Here is a 27,937-nt window from a genome sequence, read left to right as displayed (position 1 = left end):
TATCATTTGTTCTTCATTGTGACGCTTCTCAAGTTGGACTGGGAGTTGCCCTGTATCAGCATCAAGATGGAAAAATGAGAGTCATAGGTTACGGTTCTAGAACGTTGACAGACGCCGAGAAGAATTATCATCTACATTCCGGAAAATTGGAGTTCCTGGCATTGAAATGGGCTATCTGTGAATGATATAGAGATGATCTCTTCTACAGCAAAGAGTTTGAGGTATACACTGACAACAACCCTTTGACCTATGTCCTTACTACAGCCAAACTGCATGCAACTGGTCAGAAATGGGTCGCTGAACTAGCTGACTTCAATTTCAGCATCAAGTACAGGCCAGGAAAAATGCAATGTGGATGCTGACAGATTATCAAGAATTCCACTAGAGCCTGAGGAGTTCATGCAAGAATGCTCAGAGGAAGTCAGTCTGGAAGCAATTGAGAGCACTACCCAAGCAGTACAAGCTTATCAGGAGGAAGATACACCATTGTGGTGTCCGTTGACAGTGGAAACCACCATAAAAGCGAGAGAACAAGATCACCTCTGGTCTATTCAACAACTATCAAAAGGAAAAATCCATAGAGCACAATGGGAAGATAAGATAATTGGTAGAATACTACTTTATGTGGACCAAAATCGGTTTCCAAGTAAACGGGAGAGAGACAATGAGTCACCAGCAGTATCTGTTTTAATTAAAGAAGGGACGAAGCTCTATCTCAGTGAAGATGGTATCCTGTATCGTAAAGAAGGACAAAACCGGCAGTTGGTACTACCCAGAGTATTCCGTAGGTTGGTCTTCAAAGAACTCCATGAATACATGGGACACCTGGGAGTGGAAAGGACAACAAATTTGATCCGTGAACGTTTCTTCTGGCCGTACATGCAGAGAGATATAGAGAGGTACGTGACCAGGGAGTGTGGGTGTCTGAAAGATAAACGTCCCAACACATCAACCCGGGCACCTATGGACAACATCCAAACTACGTATCCATTTGAGATGGTCTCAATAGACCTCATACATCTCGAGACGTGCAAGGGTGGTTACGAATACATATTGGTGGTAATGGACCATTTGACTCAATTTGATCAAGCCACCACTAATAAATCAGGTCAAACAGCAGCAGAGAAGACCTTCAATGATTTTGCTTTGAGGTTTGGGTTCCCTACGAGGTTACACCTTGATCAAGTAAGAAAATTTTAGAACCAGCTCTTTGCCAATCTAGGAAAGTACTGTAGAATTCAGAGATCCCACCCAACGCCCTATCACTCAGAGGATAATGGACAAGTGGAAAGTTTTAACCAGACATTATTGTCGATGTTGCGCACTTTAACAGCTGATGAGAAGAAAGACTGGAAGAGTTCTCTGTCAATAGTGGTACATGCCTATAACTGTACAAAGAGTGATGCAACGGTTTACTCACCCTTTTTCCTATTGCATGGATGATCGCCAAGACTGCCAATCGACATCATGTTCGATACTCCTGTGTCAGACTTACAGAACGTATCCAGAGTACGTTCGGAAATGGAAGGAACGGATGGCAGAGGCATACAACATAGCGTCCAAAGTGGTTATGCAAGGACAGAGCAAGAGTAAGAAGTACTATGATCGAAAATGTTATGGAGCAGAATTGGCACCGGGAAGCCGGGTGCTAGTCAAGAAAGTACATGAGAAAGGTGGTCCAGGAAAACTTTGTTCATACTGGGAAGACAAGGTGTATGTGGTCGTAAGGAGGAAAGCTGATGACAGCCCAGTGTATGAAATTTGATTGGAAACGGGAGATAAGAAAACCAGAATAGTCCATCGGTTTTACTGCTACCCGTGATTATCTCCCACCACAACAAGACTTCCCAGAGGTTGACCGACATCGTCCAAGATTGACTAAGGGACCACCACAGACTGAAGCTCCGGAGGTGGATAGTAACCTTGAAAGTTCCGACGGAGAAGAACACACCGTTGTATTTCTCGGACCGGCAAAAAGATGTACCATTCTCAGGAGAGTGAACCAAGTCCTGAGGCTTTAGAGTTCGTACCAAGGAGTACAGATGAAGTCCAATTCAGAACTGATGATAGAACACTAGCCCCTGAAGAGACCGATCGAAACTCAGGAGAAGCGAAATTACCAGACCGTGAGGAAACAAGCGACTCAGGAGAAGTACAGGAACTCACAGAGGCAACTCCTAGAGCATCTGAGGAAGCACGGGAAATGAGTGTGGCGGAAGAAACTCCTGTGACCAAAGAACCTGTGGTCTCTGAGGAACAACCCACCAGGAGGATGTCAACTCGAGAAGTGAGGAGGCCCATGATGCTGACATATGAGACACTTGGTGAACCAAGTCAAGTGCAAAGGACTGTCGACTGGAAACAGATATCTCTGCTTGCGGACCAGGTAAGCCCACTTGAGTGGTATTCACCACCGAGAGGCAGTATGGAAGATGTTGACTACTGGAAAGACTTGTTTTCATGCTTTGATTTTTCTAAAAAGACTTTGTAGAAACAAAGAACTGTTAAAGCATAGATAGAGAGTTGGTTGAAGGCGTACGAAAAGCTCCAGCTGAAGAGATGCTGATTGTTTTAATTGTGTTAATTGTTTAATTCTTACAGACGTCCTACAAGAAAAAGGTCGTAAGAATAGGTTATCAATGTTTATGAACGTTATATCAATTTGTCAATGCCAATTTTTATATAAAGCTATCCAACTTTCACCACTGTCTCAGAATTGGTCAGATTGACCAATTAAGACGAATGTCGAGGACGAAATTCAAAAAGGAGGGAAGAGTGTGACATGCAGAAGTAGTACTGTTGCAGAGTGTGACAGTCACAAGTAGTGCTGTTGCTTTAAAAGCATTCAGCAACTATTAGAAGTAACTCAAGCACATGAGACAGGAAGTGTTTTGCTCCAGAAGGATCCAGAAACTAGAGGGGTTAACACAGTCACAGGAGACGGGGAGGGTTTTAGCAGAGCCCCAGGGGGATTGTGGGGAAGTTGTTTACTGTCTGGCTGGAGCCGAATAGAAAGGTGGTGTATGTGTTCTGCATCTGACAGAAGCGCCCCTGCAAGTGAAAAGGATTCAAGTCAGGAGTGAAGCTAAGCACAGGTCAGGTAGAGTTCCTGAACTAGCAGTGCAGAGAATTGTCAAGCAGAAAGATAAGGACTGTAAGAAATGGTGTCACAGGGATCATCTCCTTCAGAAAACCCTCCCCCCTCCTCCATCTCACTATGCTGTAAAGAATGCTGTGTTCATTAATGTGCCTTTGCATTACAACTGTGCTGTCCTTTACTACTGGGAAGACTGTGAACTGCTGTGCTGCTAAGGAAACTGTACTGTTTGTCACTGGAGCCTGTTGCTCATAAAACTTAACTTGCCCAGGTTGTGCGGCTTCTTATTAAATGCTACTATTCTACCGTTTATGAGGACTCTTGTTAAGTGTGTCTGGTCAGCAAGTGAAACAACCTACGTGTCTGTGCCTGAGGGTCAATACCCCTGTGTGCCTGAGAGAAGCTGCAGCACATGGTTTATGGTCACCCTGAGTAACGGTTCCTCCAGGATTCCAAAGAATTCATGTAACCTGTCTCGCCCCTATCTGAACCTAGGGGCGTGCGTTTAACAACAGTGTCAGAAAGCTGGGTTTGCGACCTAGGTCATGGATCTTCCAGCAGGACAATGACCCCAAACATACTTCATAGAGCACCCAAAATGGATGCAAACAAAGCGCTGGAGAGTTCTGAAGTGGCCAACTATGCGTCATTATCTAAATTTCATTGGACACCTACGGAGAGATCTTAAAATTGTTATTGTGAGAAGGCACCCTTCAAATATAAGAGACCTGGAGCTTTTTCCAAAGAGTGGTATAAAATTCCATTTGAGAGGTGTAAGAAGCTTGTTGATGGTTATAGGAAGCGATTGACTGCAGTTATTTATTCACAGGGTGTACAGCCAAATATTAAGTTGAGGGTGCCAACAATTTTGTCCAGCCTATTTTTGGGGTTTTGTGTGAAATTATGTACAATTTGCCATTTTTTTTTTGTGTTGTTCCAACACAAAATACATAAGCATGTGTATATGGAAACATGTGTAATTGCAATAATTTTCTGGGAGAAATACTTCATTTTCTGGAACAATTTCAAGAGTGCCAATACTTTTGGTCTTGACTGTAATTGCACAAAATTGACAAAGATTTTCAAAGCTTTTATAAAAGGTACAGTGCCATGATTGAATATCTTTAACATTTTATAACCTTGCCTGGGAAATCTATTGTGACTTACATCACTCACAACATAATTCTTATTAGTTATTATGCAAGTACAATAAACTGCCCCCATTGCGTTGTTAGTGATGCAACACTAACTTTGCTGTCTGGCCATGTCATGCTGCGCAAGCACCCCATGCTTACTTCAGCGCTCACCAGGAGCAAAATTCAAATATGTGGGCGGCGCCAGCCCTGACTGAATGCGAGGATCACATCCCTATAACTAAATGAGCATGTCTGATTATAAGCATAGAAAATGTTATATACTCATTATATTTGCACCAATTTTAATGAAAAAAGCGTTTTAGTGATGCACACTGCATCACTAACAAGGCAATGGGGGCAGTTTACATAGTAGATGAGACATGACAGGTTCCCTCTAAAGAGGCCTTTTCACCAAATTTTTCATGTTGAACTGTAAGAACAGTGAAACAATAGAACTCTCTGCCATATGATGTTGTAATGGTTGATTCACTACTAAAATTCAAGAAGGTTCTGGATGCTTTTCTTGAAAAATATGTTACTGGTTAAGGGCACTAGATTCTGTGATCCAGGGAACTACTCTGACTGCAGTATGGAGTCGAGAAGGAATTTTACCCCTAATATGGAGCTGTTAAAGTCTGCCCAATGGCGTTTTTGCCTTCCTCTGGATCAACATGTTAGGTTGAACACGATGGACTTAGTTTCACAGTTTTAAGGTTGAAGGTAGACCTATCAAACTGCACACACAATATAATAGAGGCTGCAGAGTAGAATAAAAAGATTTTTTTATATTTCGACTCTCCATTGCTCAGATGATGCTAACTAATCATAAGCAGGCAGCAAATTAAGTGCAGAAGGACCTGTGATGATGCCTGCTTTTGATTGATCAGCGTCACACAGGAGGCAAAAGTACACACTCCCAATAAAATCTATCTAATAACTTTAGTTAAATCCATGTGGATGTTAAGTATTTGGCACCTAATAAGTTAACAGCTAATATCTCCACAATGGAGAAGCAAAATGTAAAAAAAAAAGTTTTGCTCTGCTCTGCAGCCATTACATCGTGTGTCCAGTTCAACTTGGAAAATTTGGTGAAAGGTCCTCTTTAAGACTCATGGCTCACAATCATAGCGCAGCTATGTATCCTCTTACTGGACTTGTATTCTACTTTAACATGCCAATAGGCCAAAAATATACTATACGAAAGTACCTAAGTCATTGCACATACATGTGAAATATACATGTAAACGTTGATTCATCAAACAGTTTTTGGCAGACTTTTGTCGTAAAACTATTTGAAATGACACCAAATATTTGTGCAATTAGCAGAAATCCTAATTTACACCAAAAAAATGGCTTAACCATTTCACGACATGTGCCATACATGTACGGCGCATGGTGTGTCTCCTCCTTTGATGCATCGATGAGCCCGCACCTTTCCGGGGACTTGACAGCTGATCTGATTAGCTGTCATGTGCCACTAACAGCAGCGGGTGGAATCGTGATTCACCCGCGGCTGTTGACATGTTAAATTCCCCTGTTAATCTCCGACAGCAGCATTTAACATGGTAGCGCCGGAAGCGTGTCACAGATCCCGCCCATCGGCGCCCGTGTTACATGACCACAGGTCGCTGATGGGTTGTCATTAGTGTTGAGCGAACATGCTCGACACTGCTCGGTACTCGCCCGAGCATCACGCTACTCGGGATGTTCGGCGAGCACAGAGCATTTCCGGGTTACTCGGGCGGGAGCTCGGGTCTCCGCCCTGCATGTTTGGCGCTCTTTACAGAGCCAATGAACATGCAGGGATTGCCAGCCAGTCACTGTAATGCTGCAGCCATGTTGGTTGTGGGCATTACAGTGATTGGCTGGCCGCACAGCGTCACCTCGAGTATTTAAAACGGGGCGCCGCCATCTTGGACACAGTCGCTCTGGATTAGACAGTGTAGGGACAGCGCTGCTGATTTAGGGAGAGATATAAGCTGCGAAATAGTTAGTGTAGGTTCTGTAAAGGCTGCCAGAACAAACAAACAGTCCTTTTCAGGACTAATATCCATCCCAGATACCAGGCAGGCAGGTTGTATAGGAGACACAGTGGTTATACCAGCAAAAGCTGCATTACAGTCCTGTGTGCTCCTGTTGCTGAAATTGCTGGACTTAGCACCAGGTGTCGGGGGCCAGGAAAAATCCTTTTTTTTTCATCTAAATCCTCCTTTTTTTTTCCTCCCTCACACTGTACAAATACCCATCTTATTAACCTTTTGGTGGTCCCCCCCCCCAAAAAAAAAGCGTGTCTCTGATTTTTCAGACACAAATATAACTGTTGAAAATAGTCTGGTGTAGGCCAGAGAAACAGAAGTGTTGTTTTGCACTTCCACGGTTCAAACCACTGTACTATCCAGTTTTGGGCCTTTGGTATCTAAAAAAAAAAAGCAGTTTGAGTGTGTCGCTCACTGTTCAGCCGCAAATATCTCTATTTAAAAAAGTGTGGTATACCCCAGTAAACAATAACTGTGGTTTTGCCATCCCACGGTAAAAAAATCTCTATTATTCAGCTTTTGGTAGTTTTTTCCGTAAAGAAAAACAGTAGTGTCTCCTGACTGTTGTGACACAAAAATATATCTGTTGAAAATAGTCTTGTGTAGGCCCGACATCCCAGTGTGGTTTCGCAGTTCCACGGGTCAAATCGCTGTACTATCCAGTTTTGGGCCTTTGGCATCTCAAAAAAAGCAGTTTGAGTGTGTCGCTCACTGTTCAGCCGCAAATATCTCTATTTAAAAAAGTGTGGTATACCCCAGTAAATAATAACTGTGGTTTTCCTCTTCCACGGTTCTAATCTACTCTTTATTACCCTTTTTCCATTGATAGTGCAAGTGTAAGCTATTTTACTTCATTTACAATGGGCAAGGCGCGTGGCAAGGGACGTGGAAGTGGACGTTCTGGTGATGGTTCGTGCAGAGGACGGGGCCGTGGCCAAGGTGAAAATGTGCCACAACCAACAGCCACATCTTCTCGCTCCCACTTCTTGACCGAATTACTAGGGAAGCACAGAACAACACCAGTATTGAGAACTGATCAGTGTGAACAGGTTATTAATTGGATAGCAGATAATACTTCCAGTTACCTGGGCACCACCACCTCCGGTCTGTCTTCCACACGGTCAACTCTTAGTAGCCGTGAGTCTCGACCGCATACTCCTCCTCACCCTGATGCTCCTTCCTCCCACCATGCCAAGTGTCGTCAGACAGCAAGTGATCCCACACTTGGACACTCTGAAGAGCTGTTCACTGGTCCATTTCCATATTTGGGCCCTCGCCTGATACGCTTGAAGTGGTGGAAGAGGAGATCCCATGTTGCGATGCCCAAATATTTGAACAGCCACGGCCACAGGAAGTCGACGTTGGCAATCTGTCACAAGAGGTGGACGATGACGAGACACAATTGCCAGGAAGTGAGGAGGAGGATCGTGGTGCGCAAGTGGAAGAGGAGGAGGTGGTGGATGATCTAGTAACTGACCCAACGTGGAAGGAGGACATGCAGAGTGAGGCCAGCAGCACACAGGGGGAGGGAGGCAGAGTACCCCAACAGGCAGGAAGAAGCAGTGTGGTGGCCGCAGACAGAAGGCAGACAACCGTTCCCCGTAACACCAACACGAGGGACGTTGCCAGTACAAGCGGTAGGTCTTCCAGAGTCTGGAATTTTTTTAAAGACTCTGCTGATAACCCCAAAAAGGCCATATGTTCCAATGTTCCACCTGCCATGCCAGCATCAGCAGGGGTGACAAAACTACCAGCCTGACCACCACCAGCATGATCAGGCACATGGCAGCAAAGCACCCGACTTTGTGGGGAGAAACCCAGGGTCCACGACCAGTGTCAGTGGGTGTCACCACTGCTTCTTCCACTGTTGTGCGTGCAATAGAACCCCCTGTTGTGTGTGCAAGGCAATCCCCTGTCCATACTGCATGTAAAGATGCCCCCTCCTCTCAGTCTTCACTTGTTATGGCAGTTTCTCAAGAAACAGCATCAACGTCCACGTCCACGTCCCACCGCAGCGTTCAATTGTCCATATCCCAGACCTTTGAACGAAAGCGGAAATTCGCAGCTAACGCCCCACAGGCCACAGTCCTAAATTCGCACATTTCACGACTGCTTGCATTGGAAATGCTGCCTTTTAGGCTGGTGGAGACGGAATCCTTCCGCAATCTTATGGCGGTGGCCGTCCCTCGGTACTCGGTCCCCAGCCGACACTATTTTGCCCGGTGTGCCATCCCCGCACTACACAAGCACGTCTCCCAAAGCAACTGCCTTGCCCTCAACAACGCAGTTACTGGGAGAGTTCACCTGACAACGGACACGTGGACAAGTGCTTGTGGCCAGGGACGGTACATCTCTCTGACGGCACACTGGGTAAACATAGTGGAAGCCGGGACCCAGTCGGACCTTGGGACGGAACACATCCTCCCCACACCGAGGATTGCGGGCTCCATGTCAGTCAGAGTTGCCCCCACAGTGTACAGCTCCTGCGCATCCTCCTCCTCCTCCTCCTCATGTTCAGCCTCCATCTCAGATATCACCACATCAGTTACAAGCTGGAAGCATTGCAGTACTGCCTCCGCCAAGCGGCAACAGGCTGTGCTGAAACTCATAAGCTTAGGTGATAAACCTCACACTGCTTCTGAGTTGTGGACAGCTGTGAAAGAGCAGGCAGATCTGTGGCTGAGACCGCTGAACCAACATCCCGGCATGGTCGTGTGTGACAATGGCCGTAACCTGGTGGCGGCTCTGAGGCAAGGTGAGATCACACACGTACCATGCCTGGCTCATGTGCTTAACCTCGTGGTTCAGCGGTTTCTTAAATCGTACCCCGAGTTGCCAGATCTGCTCATGAAAGTACGCCGCCTGTCAACTCATTTTCGCAAGTTGGCTACAGCTTCCGCCGCCCTTGATGTGTTGCAGCAGCGTTTGCAGCTTCCGGCACACCGACTGGTGTGTGATGTCCCCACACGTTGGAACTCTACCCTCCACATGTTGCAAAGGATTTGTGAGCAGAAGAGAGCAGTTGTGGAGTACCAGCTGCAACAAGGCCGTCGATATTCAGGTCAGACTCCACACATAAGACCTCAGGAGTGGACCTGGATGTCTGACATATGTACCATCCTGACAAACTTTGAGGAGGCCACCAAGATGGTGAGTGGCGATGACGCCATCATTAGTGTCAGCATCCCACTTGTCTGTCTTTTGCAACGCTCTCTGCAGAGAATTAAAGAGGAGGCATTGCAGCCAGAGTATGATAAGATGGATCAAGAAGCCGTAGCGGGCGATTACACACAGCCCAGCCTCATCTCATCCCAACGTGCATTGGGGGACAATGAGGGAGAGGAGGAGGAGGAGGAGGAGGAAGAACAGGAGCTGCTATCATGCGTTGTAGACGGTAGTACCTGTACAGGTGTCATACCGTCGGTTCAGCGTGGGTGGCCTGAGGACAGGGTGGAGGAGGAAGAGGAGGAGGAGGAGGAGAGCATGGTCAGTCGTCATCTTGGTGAGGACACGGAAATCTTGCACGCATGGCTGACTTTATGTTACGCTGCCTTAACCGTGACCCTCGCGTTGTCAAAATGTTGGGTGACAGTCATTACTGGTTGGTGACACTTGTAGACCCCCTCTACAAGGAGAACTTTCACTCTCTTATTCCTGAGGTGGAGAGGTCTACAAAAATGGGGCAATACCAGAAGGCCCTTGCTGCAGAACTCTTAAAAAAATTCCCATCTGAACACGCTAGTGGCAGAGGTCACAGTTCGTTGCCCAACCAAGGCGTACAGGCGAGAGAGATGCAACTCCAATCCAGCAGAGGCAGGGGAACACTGTCAACGTTCTGGGACAGTTTTCTGACACCCGCCAAGCTTACAGGCCCTGAGGCGCGGGGTACTCTCACAAGGAGTGGAAAGTTTCAAAAGATGGTGAGGGAGTACCTTGCCGATCGTACCAGCGTCCTCCGTGATTCCTCTGTGCCTTTTAATTATTGGGTATCCAAGCTGGACACTTGGAATGAACTCGCTCTGTGCGCCTTGGAGGTCCTGGCCTGCCCTGCCGCTAGCGTGTTATCGGAGCGTGTTTTTAGTGCCGCTGGGGGAATTATAACTGATAAGCGCACTCGCCTGTCAACTGACAATGCTGACAAGCTGACCCTTATCAAAATGAACAAGGGCTGGATTGGGCCAGACTTCTCATCACCACCAAATGACAGCAGAGTAACAAAGTCAAATCCACTGTGTTATTTCGGGAGGTGTATTCACATGCACCGCTTCACACCCACACATGGGTATACTCTTCCTCGTTTCGGCTGTTTAATCTTCTTCTCCTTATCCTCAGCCTCCACCACCACTATACCACCAGGGTGCCAGCATTGCAAGTTCCTCCGTCCTTATTTTTGGCAGCTTTTGCTTGCAAGGCATAAGCAAATACTATGGGACACCCACTCCCCAATAATGGGACTTACTGTATGTTTGTAATATGCTGTACTGCATGGCTCTTGTAAGGGGCATTGCAAGTTGCTCCATCCTAATTATTGGCAGCTTTTGCTGGGAAAGCATAAGCAAATACTATGGGACACCTACTCCCCAATAATGGGACTTATGTTTGTAATATGCTGTACTGCATGGCTCTGCGCCACCCGTGGATTGCGGTCAGGGAGTACCACCGCTGCGAGGCAGACCGCTGAGGCTGGTGTTGTGTGCGCAGCATAGAATGGGATAACTCCCCTCGGGAGGAGTATAGCCTCAGGGCAGTGAGTGTGGATGATGGGGGTGATGGTGCACGAGCACAGCAGGAATGACTCAGAGTCTTTGCAGTGCAGTTCAGGGTCTTTACTGATGATTATAAGGTAGACCCTCCCGGGAGTACTGGCTAGCATAAGAGGCCTGGTCAGTCTGTGAGCAAGCAGGAGTTCCCCTGGCCAGGTCGAGTTGTAGGCCTCCCCGTCTGTCTGCACTCTTCCTGGCTACCTTGCTGTAAGCGGGTAGAAGTAGCCCACGTCCCTGAGTGTACCGTGTAGTGCTCACCCGTATGGCTGGTGACTTGGGGCCTTCTGTTAGCCTCCGCTCCACGACGGCGGTGCTGGTCCCTTGCTTGTGACTGAGCCTCTGGGCTTCTATGGCCAGAGGACCTGAAATCCCCTGCCGGCTGGTTTCTGCTGCTGGATATACAAGTCCTCACAGCTTCGGACTCCTGTGTCCGGTTCCTATTGTCTTCTGCCAGGGCAAGCTCTGCTCAGCTTCCAGCCCCTGGTCTTTAGCTCCTAGCTCCTACAGAGCTCCTTGCTGTTACTTTCCCTTGCTCTCACTCTGGGGCAGCAGGATGTTGCATGTTTAAGGGATCCTGACCAGGAAACCTCCCACTTGCCCTCTGACGTAATATCTCTATTCCTGTGGTGACCAGACCCCTGGGGTGCCACACATGGCTCTTGTAAGTGACGCGCCCCCTGGGCCAGTGTTGTTTGGGGGATACCCGGAGCCGGATCAGATGGGGGTTGTAGTCTCCGAGTGGCTGTGACCCGGTCCGTGCCCAGGGTGTCAAACTCAGTGTGTGGCAGTCCTACAGATGTTATTAGAGTTCTTTGTGTCGACTACGCCACCCGTTGATTTGCGGTCAATACGGCCGCCGCTGCAGCAGGGTCCGCTGAGGCTGGTGGTATGTGTGCAGCTTCGGGTAGTATAACCCCCAACGGGAGGGGTATAGCCTCAGGGGGTCAGGTGTAGAGGATGGTGGTAGTGGTGGTGCAGTGTGGATGTTAAGAAGACTCCGAGCCGGGCTGTGCAGTTCAGGGTTTTTACTTACTGCTGTTCTTGTGGTCACTCTGGCCTTAAGTGACCGCCCGAGCCGTGCTGCGTCCACCAGGTCTTGGACTCGGCCAACCCCCAGGTGATTCTGGAGCGTGGTCCTGAGCTCCCTTTCTGACTTGTCCTTCTCTCTGGCCTTCCCCACCAGGGATCCACCTAAGTCCGGCTCCCTCGGGCCTCTTGTTGGTAAACCCTTGTCTCTGGGTTCCCTGACCCTATTCTTGGTTTGCCTTCTGGGTGGATTTAGTGGGTGGTCGTGGCAGATCCTGCCCACGACCTCCGGTCTCTGGCTAAGGTGTGCTGTAGCCTCCACCAGCTTGGGATCCGGTACCCTGTTGCCAACTCTTCACCCTCTGATCTAATTTTGGGTTCTTGGAGTTCCCTCTTCTCCCCCTTCTGGGTCCTTCTTTCTCCTCTCTCTCTGCTTCTCAGGCTCTCTCAGACTGACCAAACCTCTACAAAAGACTGACGTCTCACAGACTGACCCTGATCTAAGATGGTTCCCACCTTATATACTCCCTCTATGTGTGAGCTCAGGTGACCAGCACCCAATGAGCTCCTAGCTTTACCCAGGCTGCTCCCCCTATCTGCCCCTACACTACTGGGATGTTCCACCCCCCTCCCACTCCAGCCAGGAACAGACACTGTCGTACCTGCACATATACTGGTGGGAGTACCGTCGGTCTGTTCCTCGGAAATGGGATGTGTGTAGTGCATGCAGCTAACTGAGCTCAGTTCCACACTCCATCCTTACCCGGGAGTGGAATATCACACCTCTGGGTTGAGGTGCAATACCCCTGTAGCAGCCGAATCCTCAGGGTGCTACATAAGCCCCTTACAAGAGTTCCTCATAATTTTTGGAAAGCCTTCCATTCACTGCTTAGGCCAACAGTGCACGGGAGACCCAGTTGCTATAAATGGAAAAAAAGGTTAAGTTAACACCCTCTGACCTCCATGTCATTTCCAAGGGGCATTGGAGTGGCTCGAAATTTTTGGTAGGCATTGCACTCACTGTATGCCCTATAACTGTGTAGTCAAACCGCTCCTTTTGTTACAGAAACATATCCTACAAGACATATCTGGTTGACTGGCCTGATATTGATGTGAATGGTCCCTGTTCCTCCTGCTCTTTCTCCTTTGCCACTACCTCATCCATCATTTATCACCTGAAGCTTTGTTTTAACGGGAGTCATAGAACTTGGATAGTAGCAGGAAAACATCCAGCAATCCTCGGAGGAGGTAGGATATGCGCCAAAACGCTGACCACCTCAGGCCTAGCCGCTACTACATACATGCGCTTGCATTCCAAGAAAACAAAGCAGATGCTAACTTCTATCATCCTCATCATGCTCCTCACCTTGGCACTCTCAACTCCCCTGATGGAGAAGCCAGGGCCCACCGGAGGAGTCTGATAGTCCGGTGGGCTCGGCCAATGCTGCCCTAAAGCAGGCCAGGCTAAGAAAAGTGTGGGAAAGGTTACCGGGACAAATAGAGGTGGCTGGGGACCGAGTATGGACACCCGGCCACCCCGTGGAGGCTGGGGAGCAAGCGGGGACACCCGGCCACCAGGCGGCTGGGGACTGAGTATGGATACCAGGCTGCCGACACAGCCATGGCGTGGTGGCCAGATTCCGCCTCCACATGCCTAAAAGGCCCGATTTAAAGTGCAAGTAAGCAAGCAGTATGGTATTGCAGCCTGGGGGTGGGTGGGTGGCAGGCTGCATACTTGCGCTTGCATTGCAAGGAATGGGAGAGGTACAATTGAACACTGCCCTGGGACAAGGACTTGAATGGGGATAGTTGCAAGTCTGCAACGAAAGGTGCAAGGTGGGAGGCATCTTCGCATGTACCATGAACAGGGGTTTGGCATGCACACACTACAGTGGAATAGGCTCTCCTTCCCACTAAATGCACTGGGGAGGGCACAGGTAATGTTTTGGTATACGCGCTTAATCTTATGTATAAGGCACACCAGGACAAATATGGGCGGCTGGGGACTGAGTATGGATACCTCGCTGCCGAAGCAGCCATGAGGTAGTGGCCAGCTTCGGCCTCCTCCAAACTAAAAGGCCCCATTTCAAGTGCAAGCTAGCAGTATGGAATAGCAGTCTGGGGGTGGGTGGGTGGCAGGCTGCACACTTACACTTGCATTAAAAGAAAACATAGCAGATGCTAACTTCTGTCATCATCATCATGCTCCTCACCTTGGCACTCTCAACTCCACCAATGGAGAAGTCAGGGCCCACCGGAGGAGTCTGGTTCTCTGGTGGGCTCGTCCAATGCTGCCTAAAGCAGGCCGAGCTATGAAAAGTGTGTGGGGGGATGTTCCAAGGAGAAATAGGGGCGGCTGGGGACCCTTTATGGACACCCGGCTGCCCCCAGGCAGCTGGGGACCGTGTGTGGACACCCAGCAGCGGGGCTGCTGGGGACCGAGTATGGACACCCGGCCGCCGGGCGGCTGGGGACTGAGTATGGATTCCAGGCCGCCAACATAGCCATGACGTGGTGGCCAGATTCTGCCTCCACATGCCTAAAAGGCCCAATTTCAAGTTCAAGCAAGCAAGCAGTATGGTATTGCAGCCTGGGGGTGGGTGGGTGGCAGGCTGCATACTTGAGCTTGTATTGCAAGGAATGGGGGAGGTACAATTGAACACTGCCCTGGGACTAGAACTTGCATGGGGATAGTTGCAAGTCTGCATCTTCTGATGCGGTAAGGATCACTTATGATGGGCACACTTTTAGACAGTGACCTGGGAGTCAGAGATGCTTCCAGGGGTCTTCCCCATGCTGTTCCCTTGTCTTTTCAGCACTTTATGCATGTGTCACACAGCACATGGCCAGATAAGATTGTAAAATGTTAAAATGACATTTCACGTTGAATGCATTTGTCATAGTTGAAAGCAATACAAAAGTGCAAAAACGCATAAAAAATGCTACTTGTGAACATAGCCGAAGGTGTGGAGGAGTATTTTTGTTTTTGGTCATTTATTTTAACTTATACACAAGTCTTTACCCTGGAAAGGATGTTCCTTAACATATTTCACAGGAAAAAAGTTTCACTTTCGTTTTTGAACGTTTTATTGTGAGCCTGTAAAAGTGGCTTAATACCTCTGACCACGTTGTTGACAGCAGTGACCTGGGGGTCAGAAATGCTTCCTGGGGCGATCCCCATGCTGTCCCCATGTCATTTGAGCACTGTCACTATCGTTTTGGGCACTTGTTAGGCTTTTAAAAGACTGCCGGGGGTGCCACCGCAAAAATGCTCGAGTCTCCCATAGACTAACATTGGGCTCGTTGCTCGGGTCGAGCACCCGAGTATCATGGCGAGCTCGGCCCGAGCTTCGAGCACCCGAGCATTTTAGTGCTCGCTCAACACTAGTTGTCATGACAACCCGGGGTTTGCAGGAGACCCCTGCAGTTGTCATAGACAATAGGTGAAGATATACCCATGTATGCCAAAGGGGGTTGTGGCCCTCTCGACCCCCTTTGGCATACATGGGTATACCTTCACCTATTGTCTATAGGTCTCATTCAAGGAGTTCCTAGATACTAGTATTGGTATAATTATCCTTCTTCCATTCCCTCTTGGGTAATTTGTTTACATTTGCTTGGATGAATTTGGATAGCGCTTCTTTATTTAAGGAAATATACACTATCAAACAGCGCTAGAATCATCCTTTTTTGGTGTTTAAACTAGGAGGAAGGATCTATTCATTGATGAATTTATAGGGACCTATGTGGCCTATATGAATATATTGGGTGTATTCCTTGGTGACATATATTTATTGGTGATGTCTATATACAGTACAGACCAAAAGTTTGGACACACCTTCTCATTTAAAGATTTTTCTGTATTTTCATGACTTTGAAAATTGTACTTTCACACTGAAGGCATCAAAACTATGAGTTAACACATATGGAATTATATACTTAACAAAAAAGTGTGAAACAACTGAAAATATGTCTTATATTCTAGGTTCTTCAAAGTAGCCACCTTTTGCTTTGATGACTGCCTTGCACACTCTTGGCATTCTCTTGATGAACTTCAAGAGGTAGTCACCGGAAATCGTCTTCCAACAATCTTGAAGGAGTTCCCAGAGATGCTTAGCACTTGTTGTCCCTTTTGCCTTCACTCTGCGGTCCAGATCACCCCAAACCATCTCGATTGGGTTCAGGTCTGGTGACTGTGGAGGCCAAGTCATCAACCCTTACACAGACTGGAGGTGTGTTTGGGGTCATTGTCCTGTTGAAAAAAAAATGATGGTCCAACTAAACGCAAACCGGATGGAATAGCATGCCACTGCAAGATGCGGGGTAGCCATGCTGGTTCAGTATGCCTTCAATTTTGAATAAATCTCCAACAGTGTCACCAGCAAAGCACCCCCACACCATCACACCTCTTCCTCCATGCTTCACGGTGGGAACCAGGCATGTAGAGTCCATCCGTTCACCTTTTCTACGTCGCACAAAGACACGGTGGTTGGAACCAAAGATCTCAAATTTGGACTCATCAGACCAAAGCACAGACTTCCACTGGTCTAATGTCCATTCCTTGTGTTCTTTAGCCCAAACAAGTCTCTTCTGCTTGTTGCCTATCCTTAGCAGTGGTTTCCTAGCAGCTATTTTACCATGAAGGCCTGCTGCACAAAGTCTCCTCTTAACAGTTGTTGTAGAGATGTGTCTGCTGCTAGAACTCTGTGTGGCATTGACCTGGTCTCTAATCTGAGCTGCTATTAACCTGCGATTTCTGAGGCTGATGACTCGGATAAACTTATCCTCAGAAGCAGAGGTGACTCTTGGTCTTCCTTTCCTGGGGCGGTCCTCATGTGAGCCAGTTTCTTTGTAGCGCTTTATGGTTTTTACAACTGCACTTGGGACACATTCAAAGTTTGCCCAATTTTTGAGACTGACTGACCTTCATTTCTTAAAGTAATGATGGCCACTCGTTTTTCTTTACTTAGAATTTGTATTATGGCAAGAAAAAAGCAGCTAACAGTCTATTCAGTAGGACCATCAGCTGTGTATCCACCTGACTTCTGCACAAGTGATGGTCCCAACCCCATTTATAAGGCAAAAAATCCCACTTATTAAACCTGACAGGTCACACCTGTGAAGTGAAAACCATTTCAGGTGACTACCTCTTGAAGTTCATCAAGAGAATGCCAAGAGTGTGCAAAGCAGTCATCAAAGCAAAAGGTGGCTACTTTGAAGAACCTAGAATATAAGGCATATTTTCAGCTGTTTCACACTTTTTTGTTATGTATATAATTCCACATGTGTTAATTCATAGTTTTGATGCCTTCAGTGTGAATGTACAATTTTCACAGTCATGAAAATACAGAAAAATCTTTAAATGAGAAGGTGTGTCCAAACTTTTGGTCTGTACTGTATGTGTAGGGGTCTTGACTACTATCATGTTCCAATGTGGTACATTGTTGTATTTAAGCGGTATGCTTTTTTAAATGCTTTTAATCTTTGCATGTTTGTTCAGTCTTTATGAATAATAAAATCATGTTGATATATATTTAGTGCTCCCTGTCTTTCTATACATACCGCTTTTCTTTTTTCATGTGTCAGTTTGGTTCAGGGTATGTGACGGGTTGAGCATTGTTCTATATTTCCGATGGTGCCCTCCTCTTGTTTTTTGATTTTCTTTCAAAACAGGAAATGCACAACAAAACAAACGAGGAACGAATGGGAGGAAACTGGAGTCAATGTCTGTGACCGAACTGTAAGAAACCGCCTAAAGGAAATGGGATTTACATACAGAAAAGCTATAAAAAACCAACATTAACAACTAAATAGAAAAAAAAAGGTTACAATGGTCTAAGGAAAAGCATTCGTGGACTATGGATGACTGAATGAAAGTCATATTCAATGATGTATCGCGAATCTGCATTGGGCAAGGTGATGATGCTGGAACTTTTGTTTGGTGCCGTTCCAATGAGATTTATAAAGATGACTGCATGAAGAGAACATGCAAATTTCCACAGTCATTGATGATATGGGGCTGCATGTCAGGTAAAGGCACTGGGGAGATGGCTGTCATTACATCTTCAATAAATGCCCAAGTTTATATTGATATTTTGGACAGTTTTCTTATCCCATCAATTGAAAGGATGTTTGGGGATGATGACATCATTTCTCAAGATGATAATGCATCTTGCCATAGAGCAAAAATGGTGAAAACATTCCTTGAAAGAAGACACATAAGGTCAATGTCATGCCCTGCAAATATTCCAGATCTCAATCCAATTGAAAATCTTTGATGGAAGTTGAATAAAATGGTCCATGACAAGGCTCCAACATGCACAGCTGATCTGGCAACAGCAATCAGAGAAAGTTGGAGCCAGATTGATGAAGAGTACGGTTTGTTACTCATTAAGTCCATGCCTCAGAGACAGCAAGCTGTTATTAAATCCAGAGGTGGTGCAACAAAATACTAGTGATGTATTGGAGTGTTCTTTTGTGTGTATGTTTTTCATGATTCCATAATTTTTTCCTCAGAATTGAGGGATTCCATAATTTTTTCCCTCTGCTTGGTCTGAAAAAAAATGCCCTTACTGAGTACCACATTTTTTTTCTTGATTTCTTTTAGTGTTTCTTAAAGCCATAAAGTTGCTATTTGAAATTATTTTAGTTTTGTGCCATATCTGTGATCTGCTTTTTTTCAACAACATTGAACAACTGAATGAACATCCTCCGAGGCCGGTGATTCCATAATTTTTGCCAGGGGTTGTAGTCTCCCATGGACACTATTGAAGCAAGTGAAAAGTAAAAAAAAATGTTTTTAAAAAATATAAATGTTTAAAATCAACCCCCTTTTGCTCCATTCAAAATAAAACAATTTAAAAAATTAAATATACGACTATTTAATTATCGCTGCGCTCAGATTCGCGAGATCTATCGATATACAAAATTAATTAATTTGATCGGTAAACTGCGTAACGAACGTAAAAAATCTTAATGCCAGAATTACATATTTTGGGTCGCTGCAACATTTCAATAAAATGCAATAACGTCAGCTCGATGCGCAAAAAATAAGCCCTCATCCAGCCCCATATCCTGAAAAATGGAGACACTACAGGTCTCAGAAAATTGCGATTTTTTTTTTAAAACGAATATTGGATGTTTTTTCACCACTCACAGAAAAAAAGAACCTATACGTTTGGTATCTAGGAACTCGTAATGACCTGGAGAATCACAGTGGCAGGGCATTTAGTGAACATGGCATAAAAAATCCCCAAAAAATATTTTGGAATTGCACTTTTTTTGCAATTTCACGGCACTTGGAATTTTTTTCCCGTATTCCAGTACACGATACGGTAAAACCAATGGTGTCGTTCAAAAGTAAAACTTATCCCGCAAAAAAAACAAGCCCTTACACTGCCATTTTGAAGAAAGAATAAAAAAGTTATGGCTCTGGGAAGAAGGGGAGTAAAAACGAAAGTGCAAAAACTGAAAAGGGCCGTGGCGTGAAGGGGTTAAATTACAACTGAGTGCTGTACATTTCTTGCAATGGCACATGGCATCCGAAAAGTGCGCTAAATTCAAGAAGAGGATGATGCCAAAAAATTTGGTGCATCTTATAGCAGTGCTCTCTTCATTCTCTGGCGTGCAAAACTCCAGTCTTGAGTCCACATGTTTAATGCATAGCTTGTCCAAAAAACATATCCTTATACATGTAGACTCCTAACATGTTTATAGTCTCCTCGTTCAGTTTTTAACGCCATTTTAAATACTGGTACCATATGTGTCAGTCCTGTGGAAGAGGCCCTGTCATTATACAATCCTGAAATATTGGAAATACAAATAAGTTGACCATGGTACTTAATTGCTGTAAAGACAAAAGGTTGTATGTTATCCAGAACCAACAACTTTTCTATTGTATTGTAGTCTTTTAAATGAAGCTCTATGCTCCTTCTTGGTTAAACAGATCACTTTAAATTTTAAGTTTAATTTATACACGCATTTTATTTGCTGACAAAGGTTTTATTAACTGGATTTTTCTTTATCACATGAAAGATGTGTCTGTATAATTTTATTAAGAAATCTGAATTGGCTTATAGTTTTCGACAAAATAATAATGTGCTTACTTACTAATAACATAGCAGGTCATCCATGTTCCTTTCCCAAAAATACCTTGTAGAAACCGGAAAAAAACCAAAACATAAAAGTTTGGTGCAAATGCTACCACAATTCCACACAATCCAACTCCAAAAGCCGAAATCAGGTATGTGATTTTTCTTCCATATCTAATATTAAAAGAAAGCAAATAAACAGATGTCATTAAAATAATTTAATTAGTTATTATTATTATTTTTTTAAATTTTTTATAATGAACAAATGTGTTTTACATCATTAAAGGGTATCTTTCAGTAGAATCAAGCCTCCTAAGCCATCTACATAGATATGCAGGTCATAGGAAGCTGAATAAAATGATACCTTGATATCTGTAATCCGATGTTTTATTCCAGAGAAATCCACGTTTTCTTATATGTAAATGAACTGTTCTAGGCTATGGGCTGGACACTGATGTACATGAGAATTTGCCTCCAGAGATTATTTTATATGAAAAAGCATTACCAGCGTGAGACACGTAGATCAGAAGAGCCTACTGTCAGTCATTACATGTGGATTAGGGATTTTGAGTGTGGATTATGTACAGTAAAACAAAGAATTGAGATGCTGTGGGTTTAAAATCCATAAATCTCATCTACTTTGCTGCCACTGTACTGTACAAATTTCTACTTTCACATTTGTAGGGCAAAACAGCGTCACATCCGTTATGTTTAACCATATCTTATATTGCTGTGTGCTTATATTGCAGTTATGAGCACTTACCAATACACCAATAAATTTGAAGCCTAATATTTCTAGAAGTAGCAAATTATAGAAGTTTTTTTTTTTTTTTTTTAAAGTACCAAGGTCACGGGTTTACCGCGACAGAGAGGGGCTAGAAGACCGCAGCGTCTGATTTCACCTTCTCCTGTGCTGACTAGAACTTCTCCTTCATATTAAACTTTACAGGTATCTGTTAACTGTGCAGGGGTTAATCTGTTCAGCCTGGAGTCTCTGAAGCTTCCCAGCTTGGATGATCTCAGCTGCTCAGTATCTGCCACTTACATAGTAACATAGTTTTTAAGGTTGAAGGAAGACTAAGTCCATCTAGTTCAACCCATAGCCTAACATGTTGATCCAGAGGAAGGCAAAAAAACCATGTGGCAAACACTAAGCTCCACATTGGGGAAAAAAATTCCTTCCTGACTCCATACGACAATCAGACTAGTTCCCTGGATCAACACCCTATCAAGGAATCTAGTATATATAACCTGTAATATTATACTTTTCAAGAAAGGAATCCATGCCCTTCTTAAATGTTAGAAGTGAATCACTCATTACAACATCATGCGGCAGAGAGTTCCATAGTCTCACTGCTCTTACAGTAAAGAATCCCCGTCTGTGATTATGATTAAACCTTCTTTCCTCCAGACGTAGAAGATGCCCCCTTGTCCCCGTCTCAGGCCTCAGAGTAAAAAGATCAGTAGAAAGGTCTTTGTACTGTCCCCTCATATACTTATACATAGTAATAAGATCACCCCTAAGCCTTCGTTTTTCCACAGTAAATAACCCCAAGTGTAATAACCTGTCTTGGTATTGCAGACCCCCCCAGTCCTCTAATAACCTTGGTCGCTCTTCTCTGCACCCGCTCTAGTTCAGCTATGTCTTTCTTATACACCGGAGACCAGAACCGTACACAGTATTCTAAGTGTGGTCGCACTAGTGACTTGTATAGAGGTAAAATTATGTTCTCCTCATTAGCATCTATGCCTCTTAATGCATCCCATTATTTTATTTGCATTTGCAGCAGCTGCCTGACACTGGCCACCAAACGTAAGCTTGTCATCTACCAATACACCCAGGTCTTTTTCAATGACAGTTTTGCCCAGCGTTTTACAAATAAGCATATAATTATACATTTTTTTTCCTCTACCCAAGTGCATTACCTTACATTTATTCCCATTAAAGCTCATTTGCCATTTATTAGCCCAAGCTTCTAGTTTACATAGATCCTCCTGTAATATAAAATTGTCCTCCTCTGTATTGATTACCCTGCAGAGTTTAGTGTCATCTGCAAATATTGAAATACTACCCTGTATGCCCCCTAAAAGGTCATTAATAAATATGTTAAAAAGAAGCGGGCCCAATACTGACCCCTGTGGTACCCCACTGTTAACAGACCCAGTCTGAGTGTGTTCCATTAATAATCACCCTTTGTTTCCTATCACTGAGCCAGTGCTTAACCCACATACATATATTTTCCCCTATCCCGATTGTTCTTATTTTATGTATCAACCTTTTGTGTGAAACCATATCAAAAACTTTTGAAAAGTCCATATACACAACATCCACTGCATTTCCTTTGTCCAGTCCGGAACTTTCATCCTCATATAAGCTAATCAGATTAGTTTGACAGGAATGGTCCCTCGTAAACCCATGTTGATATTGGGTCATGAGGTTATTCTTCTTCAGATACTCTAGTATAGCATCTCTTAGAAAACCCTCCAGGATTTTACCCACAGTAGAGATTAAGCTAACTGGCCTATAATTTCCTAGTTCCGTTTTTGTCCCCTTTTTGAATATTGGCACCACATTTGCTATACGCCAGACCCTGTTATTATGGAATCTTTAAAGATTAAAAATAATGGTCTATCTATGACGTTACGTAATTCCTGCAGTACTCGTATTTGTCAGTTTTAGTGATTTTTAGACGCCGCCTTACTTCCTGCTGGGTTAAGCAAGTGACATTTAATGGAGAATTTTTGTCATCACTAATCATGTTTTCTGTCATGCCATTTTCTTGTGTAAATACTGTTGAAAAAAAATCATTTAGCATATTGGCTTTTTCCTCATCCTCATCCACCATTTCACCCAGACTATTTTTAAGGGGGCCAACACGATCATTTTTTTGTTTTTTTTACTATTTATGTAGTTAAAGAATATTTTGGGATTATTTTTACTTTCTCTGGCAATGAGTCTCTTTGTCTCAATCTTTGCTGCCTTGATTTGGTTTTTACAGAATTTATTACATTTTCGGTATTTATTTAATGCCTCATCACTACCTACTTGCTTTAGTTCTATAAATGCTTTTTTTTGTCACTTATTGCGCCCCTTACAGCTCTATTTAGCCATAGTGGTTTCCTCCTATTTCTAGCATGTTTATTCCCATAGGGTATATATTGTGCACAATGAATGTCTCCCATTTGATTTGTGTAGTTTTATGTCTCAGGATATCGTCCCTGTTTATTGCATCTCTCAACCGTTGGAAATTTGCCTTCCTGAAGTTTAGTGTCCTTGTAACCCCTCTACTACACATCTTATTAAAGGATAAATGAAAACTTATTATTTTGTGATCACTATTACCCAAGTGACCCCCAATTCGTATATTTGATATGCGGTCTGACCTATTGGTTAATATTAGGTCTAGCAGTGCCCCCCTTCTTGTTGGGTCCTGAACCAGTTGTGAAAGGTAATTGTCTCTCAAAGTTGTCAAAAACCTATTACCTTTGCTTGAACTACAGGTTTCTGTTCCCCGATGTATTTCAGGGTAGTAGAAGTCCCCCATAATAATGAGTTGCTGCTTCATCTATTTGCTTTATGAGGATATTCTCTGCTGCTCCATTTTTAGAGACTTATAACAAACCCCTATCAGTAATTTATTATTTTTCCCCCCTCCCCTTATCTTCACCCACAGGGATTCTACATTTTCATTAGATTCACATATATTCTCACGCAAGATGGGTTTTAAGGATGATTTTACATATAAACACACACACACACCCCTCACTTGTTTGTACGGTCATTTCTGAACAGACTATAGGCCTGTAAATTAACTGCCCAGTCATGGCTCTCGTCCAGCCATGTCTCAGATATCCCCACCATGTCATAATTATTTTCCAACAAAATTAATTCTAATTCCTCCATTTTGTTGGTGAGGCTTCTGACATTAGTGTATATGCATGTTATGTATCTCTCTGTACCTCTATTCCTTCTTACTATATTGACTCTTCTAACCCCACCCCCAATTTCTTTATTTGTGCCCAGGTCACTAGCTGCACTATCTTCCCCACCTATAAAATGAATACCCTCCCCCCCAATCCCTAGTTTAAACACTCCTCCAACCTTCTAGCCATTTTCTCCCCCAGCACAGCTGCACCCTCCCCATTGAGATGCAGCCCGTCCCTAGCATAGAATCTGTAGAACTGAGAAGTTGGCCTAGTTCTCCAGGAACCCAAACCCCTCCTTCCTACACCAGTTCCTGAGCCACTTATTTATCTCCCCAATCTCCCGTTGCCTTTCTGGCGTGGCACGTGGTACAGGTAGTATTTCAGAGAATACCACCTTGGAGGTCCTTGCTTTAAGCTTGCAGCCTAATTCCCTGAAATCATCTTTAAGGACCTTCCACCTATCTCTAACTTTGTCATTTGTGCCAATGTGCACCATGACCACTGGGTCCTCACCAGCCCCTCCCAGTAATCTGTCAACCCGATCAGCGATGTGCCGGACTCGAGCGCCAGGTAGGCAGCACACTGTTCGACGATCCCTGTCTTTGTGACAGATTGCCCTATCTGTTCCCCTAATAATTGAGTCCCCCACTACCAGCACTTGCCTGGCCTGCCCTGCTCTCCTATTTCCCCCCTTACTGGAGCTGACACTCCTCCGGCTTTCAGAGGACATGCCTTGCTGCAGCAGTGCTACCCCTGTACCGACACCTCCCTCATCTGCCAACTTTGCAAACTTATTAGGGTGTGCAATATCAGGACTAGCCTCCTTGGCACTCTTCCCTCTACCCCCCCTTCTAACTGTCACCCAGCTAGCTGCATCACTGTCCTGTAGCTCCCTACTACCACCCTCCCCCACATCTACCCCAGTGAGCAGCAGACTCCTTTCCATATTGTCACTTCTCTCTCCTATATATACCTGCCACTGGCAATCTGGATTGCCAGCGTTAAGTCTTATACTGCCTGGTGAGGAATGGAGGAGTCTGTTTTGGTAGAGGTGTTTAGAGTATTTATCTTTGACTGTTGCTAGGTATTTCATCTATGAGCAAATCCTCAATCTCTCTTATATGGAGTTTCCCTTCCTTTTCTCGCCGGTGTTCCTCTCTGTTTTGTGCGTGTGCATATTTGTATGATTGGTATTTTCATTTATTCATGTACATTCTTACTTGTTTTTCTGGTTCGTGTGTATACATATGTAGCACCCCGAGGGCTCGGTTGCTACAGAGGTATTGCATCTCAGCCAGATGTGCGATATCTCACTCTCAGGTAAGGATGGAGTGTGGATCAGGACCCCGACACCTGCATGCATTACACCGCATTTCCGGGGGGCAGGGCGACCGATATGCTCCAAGTAGAGCACGACAGTCCCTGTCCCTGGCTGGAGTGGGGGGAGGGAACACCGAGGAAGGGGGAACCCTGTAGTGCAGGAGCAGGGAGGAAGCAGTTCCTGGGTGCACCTAGAGGGAGGTATAAAAGGTGGGCACCATCTTAGTTCAGTGTTCAGTCTGAGGGAAGAAGTGACAGAGCAGGGCCTCTGTGGAGCTCTGCTCCGGAGGCGGGCCTAGCCTGTGAGGCCCAGCCAGCACTGAAAGAGAAGAGAAGTTCAGTTCAGACAGAGAAGAAGAGGGAGCAGGAGGTGGGAGCAGAGGCTGTGCATGTGCTCTGCTCCGCAGGCAGGCCTAAGAGAGAGGCCGGAGCCTGGAGGAAGGAGATGGAAGGAGAAGGAAGGAAGAGGAGCGGAGGAGGCTCCAGGAACAAGGAAAGAAGGGACCCCAGGGGTGCGGACCGGTGAGTCGCCACCGCATGCCCGAATCTACCTGCGTAGAAGGGTCAGGCCAAAGGGGGAGACCGGTCCCCGAAACTAGTATAGGCAGGGAACTACCCTCAGCTAGAAACCGGAGGCTGTGACATTTCACGTGGCCATTTGAGTTGACCACCCTGAGCCACGGGACGGGTCCCCGCCACACGAGGACTACAGCCCACAGCATCCGCAACGGGTCCGGTTCCGGGTATCTCCACACACACGCGGCCCAGGGGGCGCGTCACATACACTATTCCTCTTCACTTCCCTGGGTGGGTGAGGGGGACAGATATAGGGCCGATTCAGGAGTTCAGCAAGGTTTGTAGCCCCAGCATCTTCATCATCATAAGTAATCTGGGGAGCAGTGATAGCTAGGGTGCCCTTAACATTAGGGACAGGGAAGGAGCCCCTGGTAATTTGACAACAGAATCGTGACAACCAGTATAACTAAGGAGGATCTGTCATCAACAACAAAGGTATAATTCTATTTAGTGATTATAACTAATAGTCCATTAATGTTTAGGTTTTTAATATTCTTCAAATGATAGTGATTATTGTGCTAGAACCCCACACATGCTCATTTTTGATTCTGATAGATACATACACATGCACTGCTCAAAAAAATTATGAGAAAGAGGCAGGTCAATGAAGGATCAGTGACCTGTCATAACAGCATACAGATGAATATGTAAGCAAAGCACCAGATAAAGCCCACCCCGAAGCATGAGCATATCATCTCCAAACAAAGTAAAGATTACACAAGAACCACAGGACGGATTTCATCAACCAAGGTATCATATTAATCAGTGTAATGTCGCCCACCTGAAAGTGTATATAGTTTACTGAGCACAATCCTGCTGACAGGTGCGGTTTAAAGAAGCACTCCCATGAAGGTTTATTTTTCATAAACCTGTGTAAGTAATGTAGATGAGTATATTAATACATACATACTACCGCTGCCTTCTCTGGTATCCGGCACCGTTATGCTCCTCTTCTCACTGACCTCACTGCTCTTCAGACTCTCTGGATCATACTGTGCTCTGTAAAAGTGGCTTTTATAATGTAAGTCTATGGAGAATAAGAAAAAGCTTCCATAGACTTATATTGTAAAAGAGACTTTATAAAAGACTCTGATAGTCTGAGGTGTGGGAACATCACTGCAAAGAGGAGCAAAACGGCACTGGATACTGGAGAAGGCAGCAGTAGTTAAGTATATTAATACACTCACACTACACTACATACACTTTTACACAGATTTATTTTAAAAAATCTTCCTGGGAGTGCTTCTTTAGGCATCACAGTATAACTCTAGATCAATAAAACTTCAAGGATATCAATCTGTCCAGTTAGCAAGCATAAGAAATAAATTATTTAATCTGCTTTGGTGTAAATCAGGAGTCCCAAAACTGTGACTCGCAGACTCATGATATGTAGCTCTCATCTGTCTGTCAACTTAGTACATTAGCACCAGATTCCGGCTTAGCAAATAGCTTTAAAGAGTAGGTCTCCAAATGATGACCTTTCTGAGTATCCCCCATAGAAGAGCATATCTGGAGGAGCATATACTAGCTGTGGCGGTGGAGAGATATGCAAATTGTCTCTTCAGAGACAATACTCTCTTCAGAGAGGAAAAGGACTAGAACTCTGGTGCCACCTATTGGAAATAGCAATGGTAAAAGTCAATATCGAGCCTCTAATGAGCCTTTCCACATGACTTCTGATAAAAGCCAAATCAGGAATCTCAATTTGCAGACACAGTATTTCGGGGTACTGCCCCTTTTCAGTGCAAAGTGTGAGATCTGGTTTGGTTGGGTGAGAGGCGTCTGACCGGGATCCAAGAGGTAACATTTCTCCTTGCAGAGAGTCACATGTCAAGCCTGACATGCCAAGGTGAGAAGACTTTTAAACCTTACAATGAGTCTCTGGGAGAGTCTCCAGAGAGTGCCAAGAGGGTTTGACTTCCTGCAATGGGATCACTTCTTACCATGCCATACCATGCCATGGAAC

At 45.0% G+C, this 27,937-nt stretch overlaps 1 protein-coding gene across 2 annotated transcripts in view; it reads right to left on the bottom strand.

The window, feature by feature from the left end:
• The window catches only part of SLC22A3 (solute carrier family 22 member 3), a 427,361-nt gene that overhangs the window by 110,778 nt on the left and 288,646 nt on the right, over window positions 1-27,937 (bottom strand). The window contains exon 3 of one of the 2 annotated variants that reach the window (XM_073671407.1): window positions 20,168-20,322. The exons of the other annotated variant lie outside the window; for it this stretch is intronic. Coding sequence (XP_073527508.1) covers window positions 20,168-20,322 — 155 coding nt within the window. The remainder of the gene's footprint in view (window positions 1-20,167; window positions 20,323-27,937) is intronic. 2 annotated transcript variants of the gene reach the window in all.

The sequence above is a fragment of the Phyllobates terribilis genome, unplaced genomic scaffold (genome assembly GCF_046119375.1).
Source record: "Phyllobates terribilis strain yellow unplaced genomic scaffold, ASM4611937v1 Scaffold_3__8_contigs__length_932513732, whole genome shotgun sequence".
NCBI lineage: Eukaryota > Metazoa > Chordata > Amphibia > Anura > Dendrobatidae > Phyllobates > Phyllobates terribilis.
The sequence above is the reverse complement of the archived record's forward strand: the minus strand, read 5'-3'. Positions and strand labels throughout refer to the sequence as shown.